The sequence below is a fragment of the Cucumis melo genome, chromosome 5 (genome assembly GCF_025177605.1).
Source record: "Cucumis melo cultivar AY chromosome 5, USDA_Cmelo_AY_1.0, whole genome shotgun sequence".
Lineage (NCBI taxonomy): Eukaryota > Viridiplantae > Streptophyta > Magnoliopsida > Cucurbitales > Cucurbitaceae > Cucumis > Cucumis melo.
The window spans coordinates 29,766,094-29,789,703 of NC_066861.1; the positions used below are offsets into that span (position 1 = coordinate 29,766,094).

The 23,610-nt window shown below is 26.7% G+C and overlaps 2 protein-coding genes across 6 annotated transcripts; both read right to left on the reverse strand.

Moving 5' to 3' along the window:
* Positions 1 to 616: 616 nt before the first annotated feature.
* Positions 617 to 5,135, reverse strand: LOC103498063 (2-oxoglutarate-Fe(II) type oxidoreductase hxnY). 5 transcript variants are annotated; one of them, XM_008460532.3, is made up of 12 exons: positions 4,968 to 5,135; positions 4,670 to 4,813; positions 4,365 to 4,560; positions 4,172 to 4,279; positions 4,042 to 4,093; positions 3,359 to 3,480; positions 3,168 to 3,268; positions 3,015 to 3,073; positions 2,702 to 2,758; positions 1,963 to 2,008; positions 1,709 to 1,788; positions 617 to 1,026 (listed from the first exon to the last, which is right to left on the reverse strand). In XM_008460532.3, exons 2-12 carry the CDS (start codon positions 4,772 to 4,774, stop codon positions 945 to 947), a joined length of 1,008 nt encoding a protein of 335 aa, XP_008458754.2. In that variant the 5' UTR covers positions 4,775 to 4,813; positions 4,968 to 5,135; the 3' UTR covers positions 617 to 944. The 5 variants fall into 5 exon arrangements, 4 of the variants coding, with proteins under 4 accessions (XP_008458754.2, XP_008458763.2, XP_050940847.1 ...); XM_008460541.3 differs by having other exon boundaries at positions 4,172 to 4,276; positions 4,968 to 5,134; XR_007821038.1 differs by having other exon boundaries at positions 1,005 to 1,026; positions 2,660 to 2,758; positions 4,172 to 4,276.
* Positions 5,136 to 10,010: 4,875 nt separating this feature from the next.
* LOC107991276 (RING-H2 finger protein ATL5-like) lies at positions 10,011 to 10,361 on the reverse strand. Its single transcript, XM_017046032.2, has one exon. It carries the CDS (start codon positions 10,359 to 10,361, stop codon positions 10,011 to 10,013), a length of 351 nt encoding a protein of 116 aa, XP_016901521.1.
* Between the last annotated feature and the right edge of the window lie 13,249 nt (positions 10,362 to 23,610).

The window sequence follows — 23,610 nt, forward strand, 5'->3', positions numbered from 1 at the left end:
AATAATAATTAACTATATAAAAATATTTTTAAAAATTGTAAATATAGTAAAGTTTATTGATGATAGATTAATATTTACAACATAATCTATCAATGATAGATTTCTATTGTTAATAAACTTTTGATAGATTTTGCTATATTTTTAATTTTTAAAATGTTAATTTATTTTATTATATTTATAAATTGTCCTATATATTATTTCTTTATATTCTACAAACAAGCCCTTTGAAAGTTACAAAAACATCACACCGTTCCATTAAAGAATTGATTTTTTTTTTCATTCAATTTGTCATAAAATGTTTTGTAAAAGTTAAAATGCTAGTTTATAATAACTTGTTGGTTCTAAAAGGTATAAATATTTCCAATTATACGAATAATATATCATTTAAAATATAAATTACTTCAGGTGATTTGAACAATCTTTTGTTCTCGATACATACAAATGAATTAAATTATAAGCCTTGGTGGCAACAAAATAAAAGTTTATATGCTTTCTTTAAGAAAAAAGTGTGTCAAAATATAAAAGAAAATAAGATCAAGTATTAAGAAAAAAAGTCAACGTGAACCGACAACAAAAAGGTACGAAGGTACGAAAGATTTGAACTTCCAACATCGCGGACAAACATATAACTACAAACTAATTTTTCATTAGAGCAATAAATAAACTCAACAAGCTCTATTAACATTAGACAACATAAAATTACTTGCTTTCTATGTTAGGGTTACGGCTTTAGGGAGAGTGAATCCAACCTAAAATTTGGGCAAAAAAATTTTCCTCAGTCCTCAGCCATATTCCCCACCTTCTGCCTGCCCCCTTCCAGACTTAGGCTCAAGTGAGTATCTTCATTGCTATCACCATCCTTAAACTATTCTCAAACCATTGGAAAATATCGTTGTTGCTCCTTTAGCATGGCGAATACCCAAATTTCAAGCTCAAATCAAAGCTTATTTTTTGTAAGTTTCTAGATCAACATGAGTATCTTTGTAACGCTGGCTCAAATACGTACCACATCGAATTGGAAGAAACCTCACAAAAAAAGCAGCAGCAAAGTAAGAGTGTTATTTTTGGTGTACGTCCAACAAATGTTGTAGGTATTAAATTGTTAAGTTAAAAGCTTTAAAAGGATAAAGGCTTGAATGCATGAACGGTGTCCACAAATTCGCATATGCACCAACATTAACTCATTAGCAAAACTATGAAGGTAAACGGAAAGAAGATGGGACATTAATCAGATTTAGAAAGAAACAGAGTAGGTTACATGTTTTGATTTTGGCTATCCAAGGGATGAAAGCATTCAACATGTCAATACATTGAAGAGTTCAACATCAATATTAAATATACATTGATGTTTTCGATATTGTTTTTATAAATCGTTAAATAGAATTGTCATCTATTTTATTTAGTTTAATATGAATAGAAATACTAAAAACAATAATATCCATAATGTAGTAAAGGACATGTGAAATCTCAATATTGATATCGACAGTAATCGCTGAAGGACAATAGCGAGTACCACAGTGGATATGCTTTGACACTGCAAGCAGCAAAAGCTCACCTCGGGCTAGAGGCAATGGCCTCAATAACACACCAATAACTAAAGAGGAAACAAGGCCTGTGTGTGTGTGTGTATGCACCAAAACTTTATCGATCTCATGTGTTATAAATGTATTTGTTAGGCTAGAAAAATATTTAATCAGTATATACTTACTTGGGAGGGTTTTCGTCTGACTTGCAGGTTGGCAAACATTCGACAAGACAATCTGGATTAGGTTCCACAAAAAATGCAATCTGCTCCCATGAAAAAATAATTTTTTGCTATCAGTAATCAGATGAAATCCCACGTAACAAGCAATACACATTTAGATAAATAGTGGAACTAATGGAGAATATTGGGATGAGATGTTTATAATGGTATTGGATAATCCATTGATATATTAAGCTAAGGTTGGTTGCAAGGCTTACAGAGTATCTATCTTGACCAGTAATGAGAACTCTATGTAATGTGGACCTGAGATCATACATATATAAAAAGGGAAAATGTTAGGAATAGGAACTTAGGATAAAAGAACCAATGAAGTATGTATACTTAAATGGTTGATTTTATTAACTACTTTTGTTATACAATACGATGCAAATAAATTCATCATGAAATCTACAAACAATATAGTCATTCGATATTCTTGAAGGCGTCTGAGAAGGTAAACAATTCATTATTGCACATTGAAGAAGAATTGAAAGAAGGTTCATAAGAGATAAGAAAATATCACATTTGAAAGTGCATCGTGTCTTAACATATACATTAAAACTGTAACCTGTATAGAATGAAATCTCAATTCATAGCTTCATTTTGCTATGATGTAAGCAATTTAAATAAAATGAAAAAGTTAACCTAATATTGAAGCTGTAAATTAGAATAGATCATGTAAAACAGGATCATACAATTAAGGGCTATTAGCAACTAGTATATAATTAGAGTATTAAGGGCTATTAGCAACTAATATATAATTAGGGTATTAAGGACTATTAGCAATTAGTTAAGGAGTTTGTTTGAAAAGTTCAGTTACAAACTACAATAAGTGAGGAAAGTGGTAGGTAGGCAATATTTGTTGAAATATATTGGGGCTTGAGAGTATTCCGTTATTTCTATAGTTCAATATACCTAGGTTCCATCACATACTTCTTTCAGGATAATGTATCTTACTTGAATATGCAGTTGCTCCAGCGCTCAAGCATGTCTCCAAGGTTCACCACAAAAGCTCTGTCAAAAACCAAACGGACTGAAATCAAAATGCCAGAAAACAATCTTTTGTTTACTCTTTCCCAAAACAGATTGGCTCTCTTTAATATATTATCATCTATTCAAGTTTTGAATGAAATTTTAGATCATAAGTAACATGATGCACACTGAAGAATTCTGTGATATACTCGCATCCTTTCAAACTTTACATGGAAGAGTATAAAATTCAAATGATATCGAACATATGAACTAGTTCCTAATTATCCATAAAACTTACCCTTTGAGTGGTGCTACATATTTCCATATTTGAGGTTTAGCATCTTTATCCTTGCAAATCTGTACTAATTACAAACACATTAAACTGGTAATCCAATAATGCGACATTGTGATAAAGGTTAAACAGCATCCTCGCGTACAATGGAATTCTTACTTGGAGACCAAGGTTCTCATCTGTCGCCAATAGTGTGATTAAACCATAGTCTGTATGAGCTCCAGCTCCAAATATTCCTTTTGCAGGGTCAGAAATCTGGCCTGATGCACAAAGTGGACTGTTCTATTAATTCTATGGCCAGCATACACCTTTGGGCCAAAAGTAAAAGAAACAAAAAGTCTGTATCCGACCTTCATAGTGTAACAAGCGCAAGATTGCAATAGGCTCGCCGAGCATTTCGGGCTTGTCAAAAAAATCTTTCTCAAGACCAAGTGCAATAGCAATGAGCCTTGCAACTACTCTTGCAACCTCTCTGATTTCACATTAAAAAATAATAATAATAAATCACATTTACGAGGGTGGCATTAGTGGGTAGGGGATGGCTAACAAACACATGAATTTGTTTAACTAATCCATTGAATTATGCAAATTATCAAAAAAGGCCAAATATTAACAAACTAAGAACTAGATTTCTAAAATGCAAATTAAATAATAATTGATATGAATTGAATAATGTGAATCTTTCAAGAATTGATTGCTACATTTCACCTCTCTCATCTGGTGACTGCTTATGTCAATTTCCAGATTGGAGGTGATCATCAGTCGGAGACGTTGGTTTTGGGCTCAGACGGTGCTAACCACCAGCTTGTCGATTTAGATCAGTGATATGTAAATAACCGATTTGAAACTAAAAATAGGATAAGGATTGACAGAACTCTTTTTGCTAGTGATTGGACGTTCCACAGACTTGTAAAAACAAAAATGTCATCATTCACCCAAACAAACAAACAAACAAACATTTTATGACAACCATAACTTGTAAGGTGAAGATATTCAAAACGAATTTGTACAATCACTAGGAACCAGAACATACAGTGCTTGTGTATGAAACTTCTTCATGATCTTGCTCCAACCAGGTAACAAATCTAAAAGATAACAGAACCGTCATGTATAAACCGTCATGCTAAGTTAAAAGAAAAATTAAGCACTTCAATGATATATACCTTCTGCAGGCAATACATTTGGACCATAAAATTGCCTTTCTCCATCTGAATCATCTCCAGGATTTTTTCCCTCAATTCCTATATAATACCCCTCTTTGTAATCTCCTACTAAATAGAAAAAAATATCAATATACAATGAAGAATATTGAATCTCCATCACTCAAAGAAAATACATGAATTGCACAAAATATACCTCGAATTTGATTTTCAGGATCAAGCAATTCATCGAGAATAGGAGTGTAGCCTCTATGATTCTCGTTTCTCAGAAGCTTCATTTTATCACTCAGTGGCAAATCGAAAAGCCTTTTGCTCTGAGCAAAAACCTCATCCATGAATTCCTCCGTTATTCCATGATTCACAATGTAAAAGAATCCGGTATCTAAACAGGCCTGAATGAATCAAAAACTTGTTCAATCACAGTACAAATTCGATTTCTATACACAAAATACAAAACAAAAACGAAAATCAACTAATATCTATCACGTAATTGTAAATAACCTGTTTGAGTAACGAAACCGATAAATTAACATCTGAACTCGAAAGGTCGATACAGTTGAGAGCTAAGAATTCTGGATTCGGAGCGCTTTCTGTCAGATTTTCCATAGCCGCCGAGAAACTTGATAACAAAATGATAGATAGCTCCTATTGCTCAACAAAAGACATGGAACAAAACACCATTAGAATCGGCGAAAAGAACGTTCGATAGGAAACAGAGCAAAAAGTTGAAGAAAAACAAATCAATCATTGTAATCTGTAATGGTGGGGTATGTAGGGATTACTGTGATAAAGTACATACGAAATTTGTAGCCGCTGGTATTGGCAATTGATGAGAGCAATTTCACTTGATTATGAATATAGAGAGTGGCACTTGCGAAGATGGCAAGTTAATGATGAACGATGAGCAATCAATTTAATTTATATGGCCACTTATTTATTCATTCATTTTTGTGTTATTATTATTATTATAAATTCAAGTATTATCGCCAAATATTGTAATAAAATAAACTCAAATATTTAAATAGCAAAATTTTGGATTCCATCGACTTTTATTGCTGTCTATCATATTATATTAATGTTTATTATTGATAGAATGAAATTCTGCTATATTTTGTAAATATTTTGTCAAATTTGTCATCTTTGACAATTCTCTTATTATCTACAAGACATCTATCTTTATACTTAGTATCAATTCTCTAAAAAATGGTCAATAGAGAGTTGCTTCAATTGGTATTACTTCGAATCTCTAATTTCAATTGTAAAAAACAAAAGGATAACTTTCTGATAAAATTTTGTCCGAACGACGATCTCTTTTAATATATTTCTTTGTACTTTAAGAGAAAATAAGTAAAGAATTAGATGCAAGAAAACTCAAAGAAAGTTCACGTCGTTTGATTTGTTCCTAAAAAAGAGAAAAGAATCTCTCCACTTTTTCGGTAGAGAAAAAAATACTAACAAAATATGATTTTTGGGCTATTTTATAAAAAGTCAATAAAAGAAATATTAGGGATAGAAAAAAAAAATTGAGACTATTAACAAAATATAACAAATATATTTAAATGACAAGAAGAATTTTGACATATTTTGCTCTTGAAAAATAGCTTTAGTTTATTGTTTTATTTAAAAATATCCCTTAATTAATTTTGAACCGAGAAAATCAATTGAGTTTTGAAAATTTTTAGTTTTTTCCTTTAGAATTTATTAGAACTTTTTGTGGCTTTGTATGGGAATGGTTGAGCATATTAAAGTCCTTTCCTTCTAGAAAAGAAAAAAAGCATAAAGTGGTATTGAAGAAAAATGGAGGCAACCAAGTTCATGATGAAGATGAGAAGTGGATTTATATGGAAACTTTTTAAGTTTTTGGGTTTTAGATTTTATTAATTTTATGAAATATTTACTTTTATTTATATGAAAAAGGAAGAATATTATTTTAGGGGAATGGTAAAAAAAAAAAAAAAAAAGAGAAAAAGATAAAAGTGTGTGTGGTGAGTTTTTGAGGTGAAAGGTAAATATTTTTTTTTTTATTATTATTCATAAAAAAAACCTATTTTCAAATAAAGGTAAATACGTCTAAGGCATTTCATTCTAAGTTATCCAAATTTTGAAAATATGTTTAAAAGGTTAGGAGGTAACTTTTTATTTTTTATTTTTATTTTTATTTTAACCATCGTGACAATTGAAAGTAGAAATTGTTAATTTGAAAAAATCATCCACTTCTCTAATTAAAATAATCTTTTATTTCTTAAAAAAATATCCTTTAAAAATCTAGAGAATAATAAAAAAAAAAGTACATTTTGAAAATTTGACCAAAACATATTGTAAAAAGTTTGGAGAATTTTCTGTAAATATTTTTGTATATTTTATTTTAAATTAAATTATAAATTTAGTCTTTTAAAATAATTTGTGTTTATTTAGTAGATGAAATTTCAAAATTATAAAACAAATTAAGATAAGGGTTTCATTTATTTATTAAAATTCACGTAATAAATAAAAAGAATTAAAATTTTGGATTTGATCGAACATGAAATTTTGTTTTACTTTTTATAGCTCAATTAATTTTTCAAAATTTTAAGTTTTGTTTTTAACATAGTTTAATTTTGAACGCCTACACATCAAAATTTACAGACTAAATCGAAAATTTGTCAAGGATTTATCGTAGCTAAACTTACTAAATTGATAAATAAAGATTCATTTTCAATAATTTAACATTTTTCATTAACTCACTCAATTGTCAAATAAAGTCTCCTTTTTCATTAACTCACTCGATAATATGATTGAATATATATATAAGTTTAGTGTTTAAGTATTTGATAAATTCTTAAAATTCAAGATTTAAATTGACATAATTATTAATTTATGGTTTAAATTGATACCACCAAAGTTTAGTTTAAAGTTATAAATTGATCTTTACAGTATCTCAAACATTGAATATTTATAAAGAATAAATAATTCATTAGCTTATAGAGTAAATATCCATTTTTCTTCTTAATTTCAAAAAAGTGGTCAAAACTTAATTTTAGATTAACTTTTGTTTTCTTTTCCTTCTCGGTACAAAAACTTGCGGAGACGTCGAACTTTCTAACTCTAGAAGAAAGAATGCAAATCAATTACTAAATTATTTCATTATATTATTTAAATTACGATCTTTTTAATTAGTTTACGTTTATGATTTTATGATTAAAAGATTGAGGTCTCAATTTTTTTAATATATAATAGAGACAGAAGAATTTGAACTACACTGATCAATAATATTCTCGTGTATCAAATGAACTATATTGCTCACTTTAAACTTTGCTGGAATTTGATCAAGAGTAAGTTAGCTATTTGTGTTCAAACCATATATATGTTTTGAATATGATATCCACAATGTCATTTCAGTGAAAGTGCACAAAAGTCTTCTTCAATATATATTATAAATGAAGAGAACCTTTTTGGATGGGACTAAAGTTGCCACTAACTAGGGTTAAGGATAGTATTGCTTCTTTAATATAAGTTTACATCATTGAAAGCTACAACTTTTGAAAATTATATAATATATTGGAAAAATGTTAGTACATAGCTTTATTATATTAGTAAGATAAATGGAAAAACTATCCATAAAATATATACTAGTAAGTGAAATTAATCCCTTCAAACTTACGATTAATTAAACACAAAATTATAATAGCTAAATGCTCAAATTTATTTCATTGTTAGAATTTTTACATTCACGTACGTTTGAAAGCTCAATTTTTATATCTAAAAAGTTTAAGGATAGTAATTTTAAGTATACTTTAGGTAATCTTCGTAACTTGCTCTATTGTTGTTATTATTATTAAGAATGGATTTTTCGCTTGTCTAAATTTATTTTTTCTTATTTATTTCTTTGGGAAAGTTTTTCTCTTGAGTAAAGAAAATTATTGTTTTCATTTCTTCGAATATGTTAATTTTTATTGGTCTAATCTTACTTTGACAATGTTAAATTGTTAGTGAACAAATTGAGGACAATATTGAAACAATGGTTATGGAAGTACTTTTTACAAATAATTTATTTTAATGGTAATAGTTTTTAGGGTAATGAAATTATCTTTTGGCAAAAAAAAAAATATATATATATTTTAAAAAATATGAATGATGAACATAGTCTAGAAGGATTTAAAACAAATTATTTCTTATAAAATAGTCTACCAATACAATGAAATGAAACATCATTTATGTTTTTTAAATTATGTTCATTTTATCGATAAAATATTTTTTTAAGTCGTTTTTAAAAAAACTACATGATTTATATGCAAAAAGGTTAATAAGAATTCAAACGTTTAATCTTGAGTTACGTTTATATAAATTTTATTGTAAATCATCATTCGTATTTTTATTGGATGCTAATTTACAATACTTAATCATTATGTGTTAGATTTAACGAATTACATTTAAATGATATTTAGATTGTTTTAAATATGTAACTATGAAAGCAATAATTGATTATGCTTACCACACCTAATTGCGTTATATTATATTTTATGAGTAATAGTAAATAGCACTTCTAAACTTTATCTTATTTATCATTTTCGATTATGATTACATACATACAAAGAAAAAAAGAAAACTAAATATTTATCGAACAAAATAATATAAAAAGTCTCATTAAAATAAATACTAATCTTTATTATATTAATTAACCTTTTAATATTTAAGATTATAAAGGTATTTGGTCATCTAATAAATGACTTTTACAAAAATAAAAGATGAGAGATCTAAAATATCACATTCACCAAAGTCAAAGAATAATCCATGTCTTTTAGTTCTTTTTTTCCTTAATATGAATGACATGATATTTGGATAAATAATACTTTTATGTGTGTATATATCATTAAAATTTTCTAGAAACTCTCGTGACATAATTTGAAATAACAAAATTTTGGACAAAATGAATAATTCCACATTATTTCCTTTTCCTTGACTTAAAGGGGCGGCCACAAAGTCACTACTCACTATTGAACGTCTTGCCATTTGATTGTGACACGTCGCCCCACAAAAACAGCGGCTTTAATGTAAAACATAAATAGAATTAAATAAACTATAATCTTCAAACTAATAATAATAAAAAAAATAATAATAATAATAATTTAATTTTAAAGAAGCATATTTTCTTTTTAACTCTATGTGAGGAGTGTAATTTAATGTTTACTTTAAAGTTAATAATATAAATTATAACAGCATTAAATCCTTCGTTGAAAATTGTTACTATCGAAAAAGCCAAGTTAATTTAACTTTAAAATCTCATACACGTGTCGATTGAATAATGTTTGAGTGCTCTATTAAAATAGTAGACTTTTTTTAACTTCCAATATCGTCAATCAATATATAATAGCGTGTTTGTAAATAATTAAAAAATATATATATCAAATAGAGCGAAGGATCAAAATTAGAATGGAAACTTTAAAAACCTAAGTTAAATTTTTAGATTCTATTAAGTAAGCCGAAAAATTAATGAAGAAGAAGTTGTAGAGAGGTCGTGAATTCTGCTCTTATTTGACTAAAAGAGTTTATGAATTTCACGATTAAAAAATATTGTTTTTATATTTATTTTTACTGGTCATTCATATTATTATAATTTCTTAACTTTATTCCATAAACTAAATGTGTCCGATTTTAAAAGAGAGTTTGGTGGAGGTTAGACTAACCTCATTTCAGCGAAGTAACTTTAGAGAGAAATTAAGAGACAGAGTTATGTTCAATTAGTAGCTAATTCCAAATTTGGGGAAGAGTCGCAATCACAATAATTAACAACAATTAATTACTTGTAATTTGTCGAACAAACCTCACCAACAAAAAAGGAAGAAAAGAAAGAAAGAAAAAACCTCTACCGTCGGATCAAAGTCGAATCCGGCGGTTGGCCAGCGACAAGGCACCGACAGAGAGGGCAACAGTCGGCGACGGTAAGCCAGGAGGAAATACAAGATTCATGGTACACGTGTCCGCAGGGGATTTGTTTACCGGCTTCATCTGGCCGGAAATCGTCCAAACAAACGGCACAAACATCGGCCACAACAGTCGGGAAATCCGCCACGGGAGAATCGGAAGGGGTGATCTGGCAGCTGCAATCGAGGTCGTCGGCTCCGGAGAGAACTGTGTCGAGGTCAAAGAGAAATTCGATTGGATATGGCGACGGTAAGGTTACTGTGGGTTCAGTCATGACAGCAGCGGCAGCCATTGGAGAGATTATTGAGAGAATTTAAGAGAGACAGTGGGTTAGGAAGTAAGGAAATGGAGGAGTAGATAGGGGGTTCTATTGGTGTGAGAAGGCTTTGTTCTTATACACTCTTTTTTTCTTTTTTTCGTCAAATATTTTACCCAATCAATTGTATAATTTTCTCTTTTTTTTTCAGGGAAAAATAAATAACTAAAGTTTGAATGGTGATGAAGAGAGAAAAAAAAAAAAAAACAATTTGATGATAATATTCTATTTCACCCGATAGTCTACTTACTAAGGAAAAAAAATTCAGGGCTATTTAGACGAAAATTATTTATGACTAATAATTATCTTTTTTGTGATCCGTAAACTTATCCGATATTCGGAGAAAAATTCATTATGATTATAATAATTATCTCTTGTCATTCATGGGAGAATACCTACTTCCTTCGATTTATCATTTTTTGCATTCTTAATATGAATTTTAATTAGTATTTAAAAATTAAAAAATAAAATTTATCATTCTTCACAAAGTTTTGGAATGATGTTGGGTGTGTTTGGATTGCATTTTCAAGTGATTAAATTAAAAAATAAATTGTTTTGAAAAAAGATCATGTGTTTTGCAATCATCTAAAATGAATTTATAAAATAACGTGGTTTGTGATAAACACCTAAAACCAATTTATTGTGTTGTGTGGAGCACATACGATTTGTCTAACCATGATCATTGGTTCTAGTCGTCAGACATAAAACACTTGGTAAGAAAGGAATGTATGATTTTTCTTTAAAAAAAATCTTAATTTAAGTTTAAGGAATTTAAAGAAAAAGAAAGATTTTTTAAGAAAAACAACCCTTATCTTAAATATTTAGACGTCGTTTTAACTAAATTTTAAAATATGAAAAAAAAAATCAGTAACGGAGGGCAGTTTATTATTTGTTACATTGTTCAATATCAATATTTGAAGATAAAAGAGATAAAGCACCGGAAATGACTGAGCTAGTATAGAGATGATCGGTAGCTAGATTTGAATTTTCTTCTTTGAACATACATGCATGGATCAAATCCTTTTAAAAGATAAAAAATATTTTAAGAAAATTCTTAAAGATAAGGAATATTTTTTATCTTTCTTAAAATATAAATTGAAATCTTTTATCTTTCTTCAAATAAATTTAAAAAGATCCTAAACATATGGAAGATCTTTTATCTTTCTTTAAATATAAAAAAAGATATTTTATATTTCTTTGGATAAAAAGAAACTAATTCTATATTTGAAAAAAAAAGTAACAAATCTAACTATAACCAACGTTGATAATCAGTATTGATGGAATTATCGAGGTCTCAAATTTATAGAAATATTGATACCAATTCAGAAAAAATTATGAAAATAAATGAAATGATTATAACTAATTAATGAAATTTTACTTAACTTAATTAGACTATATAGTTTTTAACCACAACATTTAGATGTCTATTGCACACATCATTTTGAGGTAAAATGATGTAAACATTTAATGAAAAATTTGAATGATGTTAAAAGTAAATATATGTTATTTCGTTTTTCATAATTTTTTTTTAAAAAATTGTGCGTTATATTTTCAATTAATTAGAACTATAGAGTAGTTTTTACAATATGCATTTTATTTTATTATTAGGGAATCTCTCCACGATGGGAGTTTATTATTTATTTATATTGCCCAATACTCGAGAAGGTGTGATTATTGGAGGCCGGAGGATTATAGGGTCCTTTTTTTTATTATTATTATATAGTTTTTTTTTTTAAAAAAAAGTATTTTCCTTTAATATATTAAAATATTAATTATTATATGGAACCTTGATAATTTAATTTTGTACTATTGTTGCTCTCAAAATATTATTATGAAGTAACGAGTTAACATGATAGATTTTCGATTTAATAATTTAATTCAATTTATTTTCTATAAATCAAATTGAAATAGAATTAATTTAAACATAAAAAATCTCAACTTTATTCATTTAAAATAAGATATTAATTATGTTGCAAGAAAATATAAGATCAAATACAAAATTACACAATACAATTTGATTCATAATATATATATATATATATATATATTCAATCATCGCTCGTTTTTCGAAAAATAAGGAACAATAAAAAGATAAAAAAAAATATATGAAACTCAATTATTGAGAAGACATATTATCAATTTTTTTTAAAAAAACACATTAGATTGTTAATTTATTGTAGAGTTTCTCTAGAAGAAAAGATATTGTAACTTGTGATTGATTTTCTTATTCGTCCATTTAAAAAAAAAAAAAGAGAAAGAAAAAAGAAGAGGAAAAAAGCCATCTGATTTGTTATAAATTGTAATCAATTAATTTAGTCCCATGTGAGTTTATTGAATTGTTTGTATGAATAATTTATTGTTTATTTTATCTCTTTTTTATTCCTAAGAAAGTTTAGGTTAATGTGTGTGGTTACATCTAATCACATGGTAATTTTCAAGGAACATTTTAATTGAGAATATTTTTTTGCTACAAATAAATAAAATAAAAGAGAGATAATTTGATGCCAATGATATGTATGAATTAGGGTTTTTTTTATAGAAAATAAATTATTTATACTTCATAAAAAAACAACTACTAAATATTTTGTTTATTTTACTATTTTTTTATAATTTTCTATAAATAATTTTATTTAAATAAACTACTATGTTAAGTAAAGTGAGACCATATTAGAATTGATTAACTCAAATTTTTAAAGATATCTATAATATATTGTTATACGGATGAAATATGTACGTACAACTAAGTTACAAATGTTATTTCCTTCTTTTACAAACGTTTTAAATATTCATATTTGTTCTTGATCAATCAATAAATGAGATGAGGATCGAGATTAAAGAGAATACCTTTCCAACATTATTCATAATTTAATTTGTGGTCAGTGTTGATTGATAACTATTTAAATTTTATAGAAAAAAATAAGTTTTAAACCTAAAAAGCAATTTTAGAAGTTTACTTTGTCTTTGAAATTTAACAATTTTTTTTTTAATAATGGCTTAAAAAGAATCGAAAACTAATTACTAACTTGATAACAAACAACTCCAATTTTAAAACAATAAAACCAACATTAAATAACTACTTAATAATCGATTAATCAAACACTTTTTGGTAGACCAAATTAATCTTCCATTAAAGATAATTAAACGAAAAAGAAAAAAGGAAAATTAAAAAAAAAAAAAAAGAAATAGGGCATATTTTTCATTATATCAATTATCAACCATTCAAACAAGAAATTTACATTAATTTTCTATTACATGTGGAGCTAATTCAAAGTCTTTACTATTCATCTCTTTATTTGTAAAGGAATTTTCGCTGAGAGAATATTTCCACAGACAAAAAAAAAGGGCCCATGAAATTGAGTGGACCTCAACCAGCTGGTTGGTTCAAACACAAATATGCCCAAAGTCCATCTCTTTAACCTTATGGTCTAACAATGAAGTAGAATTTAATAAGACAAAACCGAAACACGAATGTTAGAAAAATATTAACATTAAAATAAATAAAGTACAATGTATAAATAAATTAAAAATAAATTTCTACGTTCTCTCCTCTTTCTCCGAATTTTATGGATTTTTCTTTTTCGATGTGCATGTCTTTCAAAAACTCACAAAATGTCACTATTACATAACCACTAAGGATTGATATCTTCAAGACACATTATATAAGAGTTGGATGAGAGGAAGACTGACACTTAGCTAAAACATCAAATAATAAATATTCAACTCAATTCTAATTCATTTAAAATCTCTTCTAGAGAATAGTTTTAAAAAAAAATGGAAATAAACTAAAATATTTACAAAATATATTAAAGATTCATATATGAAAGACACTTAATAGGTTTTTTATAATATCTATTAGTGATATTGATAGACACTGATATCAATGATAGAATGAGAAGTTTTGTTATATTTTGTATATATTTTGAACAAATTTTTCATTTACAGTAATTAAGAAAAAGTTTTAAAACGTTTAATGATACATTTTGACTCAAATGTCGTCGCATATTTAATATTCTTACCGTTACAAACGTTTTTTACAATTACGAATATTTTTCTTGTAAATCTATAACGTTTCTAATTTTCTAGATTTCTTTCCTTTTTATTTATCATCTCTTTCATCTTTCTCTAGGTAGTAGTTTTCTCTTTTTTTGGTTATTTCAACTATTTTTCAATAAGTGCTCAAACACCTACCAAAATTATTGTGTTAGCCTTAGAAAGTAACTGACGTGAGACAATTAGTATCAAAGTCATGATAACAATCGTAATTTTACGATACAATAATCGGTTTCTTTGGCACTTAGTTTTCTACAAATTTAACTAAATTATATTCTTTATTATTAAATATATAGACATATATAACCTATAGTGTTTCCCAAACTAAGGCTAACAAATTACGACATGTCGTAAGCTATTCACGACGACTTCTTCCTTTTAAAATCGTTTTTATAGTTTTGTTTGTGATAACGACGTTAGGTTTGACTATGCAATATAAAAATTGATTCTTTCTCAGGCATATTATGATTATTATCCTCTTGCAGTTTAGAGGGATGGCAATTGACAAAGTTTGCCCTTGACCAACTTGGCCAATTAGATTGCGACACATGGACTTCTTCAATAATTTGTAATAACTTTTGAGTATGAAATAAAGAAAAATCAAATCTTTAACCCAAAGACTATGTCATAAAAAAAAGGGAAATATAAACTTCAATCCTAAAGCCTCTATCATAGAAATAAACAAATAAGTAAAATCTTCAACCCCAAAGACTCTATCATGGCTTGGAAAGATTTTCTTTAAAATAAATATTAATATAGAACTATTTAGAATAAATTACAACTTGGGTCTTTTACTTTTGCTCTGTCTAATTAAGATCTGTTATTTGAATGGCTTAAAATTAATATATTGAAATAAATTCTTAACCTCTAAGTTTTGAAAAATGCCAAATAATTATGTTCAAAAGTTGTATTGTATTTCATTTTTTAAAATTACACGAATTTATTAAGTACAAGATTGAAAATTTAAATTTGAAAAAAAGTTCATGACACAAATTTGATGAAAAAGAGACAAACATGAAAAATTAACAAATTAACAACTAGCAATCTTTTTGTTTCCTCATTAATTAAACCACTATTGAAATTAATTAGCAGAAGATTACGCATCTTGTCGGTTGATTTCATTATGCAAATCGTTCTGTCATCGAGCAAGAAAAGTATTTGATTAATTTTGTGTATATGTCAAAGTTAATTGAGAATTTGAGGTTTTTTTTTTGAATGATTCACAAAATTTGAATATGATTTAATTGAGAATTAGAGGTGAAATTTGATTTTTTTTTTTGTCCACTTGGCGACAATCCTTTTTGTATAGGTCTCACATAAATTAATTTGTAATTAATGAATTTGGGAGAGAAATAATGTTTGAATTAGTAGTAGATAACTTTTAAATCAAAAAGAAAAAAAAAACTTTTAAATAAATTGACAACACAAAGGAGTCGAATTCAATTAAAACTTTTAATAATGTTTGGCGTATGGTTTTAACAAATCTCTACTTATTAAAATTATGCCACAATTAAGTTGGGAAAGTTTGAATTTGTGCAAATTAATACAAGTTATAGACATAAAGGTAGGTTTGTGCTAGTAAATTGATAGGATTATAGGTATATACACGTGTTCGTGAGTTTTATACGCGTCTATTTATATAATTTAGGCTAATTTAGATTATAAACACTATTTCATGTTACAACGTTTTTTTATTCACTTTTCTACCAATATTTTCATAAATTAAGTTAAAATTAAAATCTAAAAGTATGTTTTAAAAATCGATTTTCTACTTTTTATAGTTCGATGAGTTTTTCTTTTAAAGATATCCAAAGGCGAGTATAAAATTTAAGATAAATATATATATTAAAAGAAAATGAATTCGTTATCCACTAAAGACTTTAATTTTTTTAAAAATTAAATTTATAAACATTAATTTTCGCTTGTAAATGTTTCTTTAAAACGTAGAAGAAAAGAAAATAGAAAAATTGGACCAGTGAAGGAAATTAAGTTCATTCAATAAAGTTTCTACAATCATATTATTACTGTGTCATGAGATTCGTTAGAACGATAAACATTAAAAATTTGTCTGCTCTTAGTAATCGTTGAATACAAGTTGTTCAAAATGTGAGTTTTTGAATCTTACCACATTTTGATTGAATAACGATAACCGAATCCCAAATCTCATATTCAAATTTAGCACAAAACAAAACTAACCAAACTAAACTTGTACGGTTTTGGAAGTCTCCGTTTTGTCGCCGGGGGCGATATGACGGCGGCAGAGAGGACAAGAATCGCCGACGGAGAGCCAAGACGATATACAAGATTGATGGTAAACATGGCCACATGGGATCTGTTTACCGCCTTCATCCGGTAGAAAATCCTCCATACAAACCGCACATGCATCGTCCGTAGCCACGGTCGGTAAGTCAGCAACCACCACGGGTGGGGGCGCTACAGCGGTGTGTAAGTAATAAAAGTCATCAGCTCCGCTGAGGACCGTGTCGAGATCGAACATTGATTCAATGTCCATGATGTACCTAGCTGCATGATTAGCTGATGTAGCCATGGAGATCAGTATTTGTTTATTTTTGTTATAACAGGAAAAGGAAAACTATCGAGAGATTTGTAAGAAGATTTCAATATTTTCCTTAGCTACAATATGAGTATTATATATAAGTAGAAACGGAACCCAACTCTGACTTTTTTTTGTTAAGTGATATTAATTCGGTTAGCTAAGGATGGGAATACGTCTTTGTCATTTAACAGTTTAAGTACGCAACTAATTATCATCATCCATGCTAATTATTTATTAGTGAGCCATGATCTGAAATGATAAATTCCAATGACAGAAAATGTAATATATATTATTATTATATCCATACATGAAATAAATCATAATATAAACTAATTGATATATACTCATGTTTGGAAGTTGAATGCATCATCAAATTTTTGTAGTCGATATTTATTATACTTAAAGTTAGGTAAATTGTAAAAAAGAACATAAAGGTAAACAAAATATTTACATTTTATAAGATTTTGGGTTTGTAGCGATTTGTTTTTCTATGAAGTGTAAATAACTTTTTTTTATAGTTGTTTTTGAAAAATCTCTTAAAATAACTAAATAAAAAGTGAGAGAAAAAAGAAAAACAAAGTTGGATGTGATAGGCAAAAATTGGATTCTTTTCTTTTTTAAAAATAGAGCTGTATTTTATTTTTTCAAATTTTTTCCAATATTTGTCGAATTAAAATGGTTGTTTAAATTATGTGTTGTTTGATTAGCCCATGACCCTAAAAATATATAGTTGTAGTTAGAAAATAAATTTATTAAAATTGAGCAATGTTATCAATCGATCATTATTTTAAATATTATATAATTTATAATACATTAGTTAATTAGTAAATGCACTTTATTCTTTTATAAAAGAAATGAGTTTATTATGCTAAAAGTTATATATTTAATGAAGTTTTTACTTTTGCTTAGAAGAATCGTCCAAAATAGAAAAAAATGTTCACACAAAAATTAATGAATTTTTTCGTGATTTTTTTCAAGTTTAAAGAGTTTGGTTTTTCTTTCTACTTTTGAAAAACTTTTTTTTTACTCTAATTATTTGTTTTAAAATTTAAAATTTAGACATATAATTAAAAATATATTTCCAAAATTTTAGGATTTAGATTACAAAATTAACACGTTTATATAACCTATATCTATATTACATATTCACAAATAGTTGCTCTTTCTTTTAATTACTTATCTTTATATATCATGTCAAATCATAATATATATTGAGTTTAATAAGTATGTTACACTATTATAACCAAGCATGGAAAGTTGATGTACCAAAATGATACAATAGAATATAAATATTTATAACTTTTTTAATCAGGGCTCTTTTTAGATTCTCCTTTTTCAAAATTTATAATATTATTCAATCAATAGTTAGGCTGAATTTGTAAGTGGGATGGTCCTGTTTAATAAAGTGGGGGTTTTAGGGTCACCTTCCTCTAAAATTGATTTATTTCTAACATATTTAATCGATAAATGGATTGAATTTGTGAATAGAATAGTCTTTTTCAAGGACAGTAATTGATCCATCTCAATGTGATATACTTGATTAATATATTATTAACACACCACCTAATAGTGATATACACATTTTATATGAATAAACATGCATGTGACTAATATACACTACTGGTTGAACATACTTGTTTGATATATTATTAATATACTCGATGTTTATGACATTGTTTTTGTTAACTATTGTGGTTAGAGATTCATTGGTCATTGTGTTTGTTAATAATTGTGCTAAAGGAAACGATTACTTAATATATTTTCATTGCCCAATATTTACAATTCACAAAATGAAACCTTCTCTCCCTAATCCTCCTATGGCGTTTCTCTCTACCCTAAAATTTCTAACAATTGAGTATTTAACTAATCCATCTCCTTAAGAAACAGAAGATTTCCAAAATGATCAAATTGATGAGGGTAACTAAGCTTTCTGTTGATGGAAAAAAAATGGCCGATCTTTAGCGATATTATTGGTGAATTGTGTGAAGATCCAAAAAATATTTAGAGGTATGTTTTTAATTCTCTTAATTTATTTGTCACACAGTTGAAATTTTCTTAATATACTTGATAAATAAATTGGTTGAGTTGGCAAGTCGGGAGAGTGCTTTTTAATAAAGTGGGACGTTTTAGGGTTCACTTTTTTCTTAGATTGAATCAATAGAAATAGGGTAAGTTTATCGTATATATTAAAAAAGAGACTTGAATTTGTGAGTGGGACAATCAAAGGACCGTTTCATGATGGAGATATAACACAAATTAAATGTCTTCTGTATGTAACTTGCTTCCTCGTTCAACCACTCATTCATATATTATATATGAAGTTTCTTTTATACAATATGATAGGAAAATGATTGTAAACGGAAAAAAAGTTAGAAAATGTTTTTGTTTTATTTCATAAAATATTTTGATATCTTATAATGCAGCATTTTTTATATTAATGTTTTCAGCCACTCTCATGCATAAAACTTGAAAAGATGAACTTTATTTTAAATTCTCCCAATGGACATCTCTCTTCTAGAACCCTAATTGCAATTGTTGGAAAAGGATGAATAGATAATGATTTTCTAACCCCTTTTAGGAAAAAAGAAATTTCATACCTATATATATATATGTATATGTAAGAAATCAAGTTCTTCACCACAACATAAAAATAAATTATTGATAACTGCATTAATTTTAAACTCCATTACCAAAGATGTTTAATGGTGGACAGTAAAAGTAACTAAATTAGATTCTACTCAAATTTAAACCTTCTAAAAGAAAAAAAAGTGGGGGCATTAGTACAAAATACTCATAATTAATAACAAATTTTAATCTATTAGTTTATTGATTAAAACATATACTACTAAAAGATTGGATCTCTAGTACTCTACCCTGAGAAAAAATCACTCTAAGATACTTTATTAAAATCAATCACAAATTCTAGCCAATAATTATATCCTTTTATTAAAAAATATCCTAAACAAAATATAATTAATTAGGCCTTAAATAAATAAGAAATATCTATATATCTTATCATTGATGATTGAACTGACGATATATATATATATATATATATATATATATATATATATATATATATATATATATATATATATATATATATATATTCCTTTTGGGAGTATTGAGACCTAGAGACAATTGTTAGTATAAAAAGTTTTTTTTTTTTTTTTTAAAAATATGTATAAAACAATTTGAGAAAGAATCTAATTATTGGTTTATATGATATGATGTGTGTTGATGGATCATTGGAATTAGCCAAATTGTTTATGCACTAATAAACAATAATTCCTTGATTTTTTTTTCCTCTTTGATTAATTTTTTAAGCTGTCGTCAACGAAAGATTTCAAGTAAAAAATCAAATTTTAGCACAGTGATAGAGATTAGATATTGAATTATTGTATGATTGAAACTTACTTTAAAAATCGAAGAAATATAGTTATAAAATATAGTAAAATAAGTTATACAACCAAGATTATTATATATATATCAAATTACATCAAAAAAAAAAAAAAAAAGCAATTAGTGGATGACATCCATCTTATCTTTGTATTATGAAATAGAGATTATGTTTCTTCTCATGGATAAAGATGAAGATGAAAGTTGAAATACTACAACCAAAAAGCAGCTTCAAGATTTCCATATAATTCAAACTATTACAATATACAAATAGTGAAAATGTTAATTGTTTTGTTAAAAGTCTTATAAAGTAAATAAAAAATATTAAAACTTAAAGAAAGAAGGGGGCTAGTGAATTTAATAGCATAAAATACAAATTTTATATTTTTATAATAATTTGGAGGAAAAATCAACTCTCGAACCAAATTAGACTTCAAACTTGATTAAACTAATAATTACTATATATATTTAACTCGCTAATTACAAGAATTAAGCTAATGATTTGGACACATTTATTTTTTAGTGTATTTTTTTTTTCTAAATTAACGTTCCCTCTTTTTAGGGTTTAGGGCCTTTAAACACTCCTAATTTAATTACGAAATATTAACTTTTATTTTTCTGTTCTTTATCTTATATTTAAATATTTCTTATTTATTTATTTATTTCAGTATGCTTCAAATGTAACAATTTAATAAACCTTTGTATGCATTATGTTTCAAATTTCACGATTTAATTAAATCTACGTGCACCAGTAGTCATTCTGTCACTATCACTATAAGAAAAAAAATGCATCTGTTGATATAAAAAAGAAGCGTAGATGAATTAATGGTCGGTAGATAATGCTTTTGTCGACGGAGTATATGTTGGCATACAAAGATGTAATAAAGCTACACTAACGACGTATTAAAAGAGTTGGAAGATAGGTCATTTTTGCCGATGCTCATTGGATACTCATCGGCATATTTATTGAGAGAAAATTAAAAAGTGAAGAGCTGCCAACGAGGTTAAGTTGGGACGTCGAAAGATGTTAACATAAAATGGTTGGAATATTCAGTTATATGAAGACAATTAAAAAAAATTAGACAAAAGAACTACTGGCAAATTAAAATTGTCAAAATTATTGGTCATCGGAAGATTTAACATAAAATGGTTTAATAAGTTTTCGTGGATATCTGTCATGGCTACCTAGTGCGTCGAAACATATAGTATCTCTCAATCGTATAGTAAAGGCGTTGGGAGATAATGAAATGTCGATGACGTATTGCCCTGTCGACAATTATTCTTATTTGTCGATGCTGTATTTATGGTGTCAGCAGAGATCAACTCCATACATTTTTCTCTTGTCACACTATCGACAATTCTTTTCTGCTGGGAGATCATCAAGCAATGCTTTTTTGTGTATCTGTTGACACTCCTAGGGATAAACATATATGTTTTTTCTTATGGTGTATAATTTAATTTACTAATTAAAAATTCGAAGTGAGTATGAAATATATCAATGCTACATATGAAAATATTTTAACTTATTTTGTTTTACCTAAAACTTAAACAATACTCGCCATTTTCTTTAATATTTCTAGATTTATTTTACCATTTTTATATAAAGAAAATAAAATTCTATTAAGTTTTTCTCATTATTTCAAAAATTGGCTTTAGACTTTGATTTTTCTTCCTCTAACACAAAGTAAATAAATAAAAGAAAAGAAACAAAGACACATACACATTTGATGAGTAGTATTTATGGTATGTTATATATTATTTCAACTATTACATAGTTTTCTTGCTTTCAAAACCTTATAGTACATACATACATATTAATAAAAATATATAGTTAGTATGTATTTTGGTAATTTGATTTTGATTATATCGGAGTCATATAGTATATATATGTGCTGGTTAAAAGATGTATATTCGTTGAAAAGATTTTAAAGATTGAAATAATCATGTTAAAATAAAAAATGAAGAAAAAGAAAATGATAAAGAATACAAAAAATGAAACTATTTACAAAATACACCAAAATTTTCAAATAACTTTGCTTTTCATAACAATTTTCCTTATAAAAATTTCTAAAAGTTCTAAAAAACTCAATTTTCAATAAAAGGAAACGCTCAATTTTGGATTTCTTAACAATTTTATTCTCTCTTCACCCTATATTTGACTTTCTTCTCCGTGTCCTGAAAACCCGAATTTTATGCAGAGACACATTCAGTAGTTTTTAAATTTTGAAGAATCTTTAACGTAAATTTCAAAGTTAAGAGACTAATAGCTTGTTTTGGTAAGAAATCTGAAAGAATAATTTCGAAAAACAATAATTTCGAAAAACAATAATTTCGATGAAAACGAGGTGATATTTCTTGCTTTTAAACCCAAATTTAGTAGCATATTTAGCTTTGATTCTAATTTAAATCTTGTTTTAAATGTATTTGATAGTACATTTATAAAATGTAAAACTAATTATAATTACTCACTCAATATTTTGATGGGATATAAACCCTTATTAATTAACTTAAGAGCATGATATAAACCCTTATTAATTTAACTTAGGAGCATGTCTTGTTCTAAAAGTTTTATATAATGATTATTTTCTTTAGTATCACACAATTTATAATACATTGCATATTTGCATATGTAACCACTTTCTAATATAATTTCTATGTTAAAATTTAAAAAATTCAAAATCTAAATACACCGAAGAATACGTAACGTATAAATTTTGTTTACACATTTTTCACTGTTCGAATCACATAATTTAATAACAACTTTCAAAAGTATAATCCATATTTCTTACCAAATATGTTATATACAAAATTTCAATTAATTTAATTTAATTTTTTGGTAACTTCTAAAAAGATTAAAATTAACTTTGTCATTTTCAAAGTCACTCTGAAACATACTTTTAATCATTCAGAACTAATTTTCAAAGATGAAAATCACATTTTAAAATATAAAAAATTTACATTTAATTTAATGTCGAGTGATTAAAAACATATTTTAAAAGCTAAAGTGAGCTTACTCAACAATAATCGATATGATAATTATCTTTACTAAAAAATATTTTAAATGTAAAAAAACAACTTTAACAATTCTAAAATCACTCCCAAACATAAAGTTTATGCATTGGAATCAAATAGTTTATTTCAAAAGCACTATATATACAATCCAATAGTAACAAAAACAATATCAACGATGTAAAAAATCAACATTCATCTCTAAAGATA